Source organism: Equus asinus, chromosome 17 (assembly GCF_041296235.1).
Source record: "Equus asinus isolate D_3611 breed Donkey chromosome 17, EquAss-T2T_v2, whole genome shotgun sequence".
Lineage (NCBI taxonomy): Eukaryota > Metazoa > Chordata > Mammalia > Perissodactyla > Equidae > Equus > Equus asinus.
This window is the reverse complement of record NC_091806.1, coordinates 24,432,947-24,436,764: the sequence shown is the minus strand read 5'-3', so window position 1 is coordinate 24,436,764 and position 3,818 is coordinate 24,432,947. Positions and strand designations below refer to the sequence as shown.

Below are 3,818 nucleotides of genomic sequence, written 5' to 3'. Positions count from 1 at the left end.
ATCTTAACATTAGATAAAAATAGCAAAAATGATCATACATAATACTTAGGTTAGTACGGAAACATACTGATTTAATTTTGATGAAATTTTCCCACAAACTCTCTACGGTGCTATACAAACGCAGGCAATGTTATTATAATTATTTTATTGATTTATACTAAATTGGATATATTTCCAGGAGAGTCAGTTTACCTAAAATAGACTTAGCATGATTTGCTGCTTTTTGTAGTTACTGAAAAATAGAAAGCACCAGCAGTTTAACTAGTAAGATAGTAAGATGATGTTACCCTCCACATCCTTTTATTTCTTTCACATCCAGGGATTTCCAGACCTGAATGATGGCTGTTGAGAACTGCACCGTGTTTACTGACTTCATATTCCTGGGGCTTTCTGACAGACAGGATGTGCAGCAGGGGCTCTTTGTGCTCTTTCTGCTGATTTATGGCATAACTTTGATTGCCAATCTAGGGATGATCTTGCTGGTCAATGTGGACGCCAGACTCCACACACCCATGTATTATTTCCTGAGCAATCTGTCATTCTGTGATGTCTGCTACTCCTCCACTGTCTCTCCCAAGATGCTGACTGATTTCTTATCTGAGCAAAAGAGAATTCCATATAGTTTATGTGCTATTCAGATGTATTCTTTCGGGGCCTTTGCAGATGTGGAATGTCTCATGTTGGCTGCCATGGCATATGACCGTTATGTAGCCATTTGCAATCCACTTCTTTATACAGTTGCCATGTCCAGGAGAGTCGGTACCCAGCTAGTGGCCATTGCCTATATTGTTGGATTGGTAGATTCAGCAATCCATACCTGTTGTACATTTCAATTGCCATTCTGCAATTCTAATATAATCAATCACTTTTTCTGTGACATCCCACCCTTACTAGCCCTGTCCAACTCAGATACATCCATCAATGAGATGATAATGTTCACTTTCATTGGCTGTGTTGTAGGGTCCAGCATTGTCACTGTCCTGCTCTCCTACAGCTACATCATAACTACCATCCTTAGAATGAACTCAGCTGAAGGGAGACAAAAAGCCTTTTCTACGTGTGCCTCCCACTTAACCACTGTTGCTATATTTTATGGAACACTCCTGTTCATGTATTTCCGACACAGTTCAAGATACTCCATGGGCACAGACAAAATGGCCTCTGTTTTCTACACAGTTGTCATCCCTATGTTAAACCCACTGATCTACAGCTTAAGGAACAAGGATGTGAAAGGTGTACTGAAAAAAGCAATTAACACTACAGTATGTTCTGGGTGAAACTGTATTTTCATCCAAAAATATACACTTAAAGATTCTGAGAGCTAAAGTTCAGGTACTTCGACATACATTCGTGTAGTCTCAAAGATACACCTTATAGATAACTATTTTTAGTTATCTTTGTGCCTAGATCAAGTGTAGGGAGCGGTCGTTATTTATCTAAATTATCTCTCAACACTAAGGAAGAGTACTAATAGGTTTACTTTGCTGTTTTGCAAAGAGGATCATTTTATACTTCCCTTCTGCGTTCATGGGTATGTCCCAGTGAGATAGAATGGGCAAAAAAATTACAACCCTCATGTCAATTCAATTTACCCTCCATTAGGCTTCAATATATATTTTTTAAACGATGTGTTTAATCGACTTGCTCAGCCAGAAGGGAGTGTTACTGGATTAATTTATGTTTGTTTGTATCTCTCCTATGTACTAGTATCACCCTGTAAATGTTCCATCATAATACTTAGAATTCAGTAAGTAGTAAATGAATAAATAGGTATAAAAGAAATCTCCTTCCCTGGACTATAAGTTCCAGATAGCACTTGGCTGTCTTGTTTACCATTTGTTTTGCATTATTATTTATAATGCTCAGCTACAGTATGCCATTCAAAACTATCTATTGAATCAATGAATGTTGTGGCCTGAAGATCTGATGCAAAAATAAACCTCTGTAAATTTACTGAAAAAGAACTCCCTTCTTTAATTTTATTCAACTATGTTCATTTTAGATGAAATACATCTGCACTTGTTGTCTTTTGGCCTAGGATGAAATCAGAATCTAGGACAGGGATTAGTTGCTGTAAAAATATTCTCAGACTGTTCCTCAACATTCTGCCTCAGTTATATCAAAGGACATCCCCAGGATTATCAGTTCTAGATTTATATTGCACTCCACAGAGTTCACTTCAGCCTGCGTATTTCCCTTCTTGCCCTCACCCTGGAGAAAAAATATGTTGGTATTGAAAATGGTATAGAAACTGTGTGAACAGAAGTTGGGGAAAAAGGACTTGGACCTTCTCCAAAAGCCGCTGGAAAACAGAATTGCATCTCCTCGATGTGTTTGAAGTATTATACTAGTTCAAAAAAAATGAAATGCTTTATTGATACAGTTTAAGTTTTAAAGGAAGAGTTATTGAGGTAAATGAGTTATTGACATAAATATAGGTTCCTTGGGGAAAAAATGTGAAAAGTAATATTTAATAGAATTCCATCTGTAATGACTTATATTGGCTGTCTGTGTATCTGTGAAATAAACTGGGGCCATATTCTAAGCAAAATTTTAATAGTGGTCATCACTGAGTGGTTGGATGTTAGGTAATTCTGTAATCTATTCCAAAAACCTAATTAAGTTAATCACATATGCTGTTCAGATTAGTAATTAATCCACTTGTGAAAAACATAAGGAGTGAAACAACGTATTAAAAACATGCAATTTTCAACAGGTTATTTTCTTGCATTATGAAGTGAACAGTATTAGCAAGAACATTTCATTATCTCATAAAAATTTCTTTCACAATATCAATAATATATTTGTTATTCATAGAATATATCACAAATGAGGGCTATCAATCACTGTCCAAGCCTCTTTCCAACTCAACATCTTTTATTAAAACTGTATTAAATATAATCATATCTATAAAAGTTAAACCTATTATGGTTATGTTAAATTAACTTCACTGACCATGTTTCACATAAATGTGTAAGAAAACAATATTCCTTTTTTTCTTTACTTTTTCCTTTAAAGACTTTGACTTAATAGCCTTTATAAATGGTCAGGAAACAAAGATTTTTTGGGTTTGTTTTGTATTCATTTTAAGAAAATGATAAAGATGGGAGAGACTTTGAAGTAAGACTGTCCTCAGTTTAAATGCTTATAATATAATTTATTTGTTAGCTCTCAGACCTTACACAACTAACTCCCCATCAGGTACAAAACTCCTAGTGCTGAAGGAAAACATGGTATCATTCATGGCATCATGCGATGAAAGGGAGTCTCCAGGATCCATCTATGTTAACTTTAGAGCCTGCTCACCCAGTCTGTCAGATTCCATCCTAGCCTCATGTCATGTTTGGAGCTTCATGACATGAGAGTACTTCATCTTATATCATTTTGTATGTTCTTATTCCAAGGCCATGGCTGAAATGGCACAGTTAGCTGCAAATGATCCAATATCTATCTGTTGTGATAAACCCATGTACTTCAAAGTATATTTCCTGCTCAGTGTTTAGGTAGAAACACTTGGTTCTTATCCTTCTCAAGCTACCATTCCATTTTTCCTTACTGAAAGCCCATATTTTCCAGAGCCCTGCCTCACTACTGATCTGTATGGACAAAACTCTTCTTCTAAAGTTAGTTCCATCGTGGTGAATGGAACTATGGTCTAGGTTTAGAACCCAACATACATTGTTATCATCGGAAGGCTTTAATCTCTAGTTCATTCTCTCTCTCACTATTCAGCCTCATCTTTATGTTAAGACTTACTTTGGTCTTTCCATCCATACCTTTTCTATGGGTCATGCCCCAGAAGCTGACCAAGCTATCAT

The 3,818-nt window shown here is 36.1% G+C and overlaps 1 protein-coding gene across 1 annotated transcript; it reads left to right on the top strand.

Annotated features, from left to right (window-relative positions):
* The first annotated feature begins 338 nt into the window (after positions 1-338).
* LOC106844068 (olfactory receptor 5W2-like) lies at positions 339-1,277 on the top strand. Its single transcript, XM_014861395.3, has one exon. The coding sequence runs from the start codon at positions 339-341 to the stop codon at positions 1,275-1,277; it is 939 nt and encodes a 312-aa protein (XP_014716881.3).
* The last annotated feature ends 2,541 nt before the right edge of the window (positions 1,278-3,818 follow it).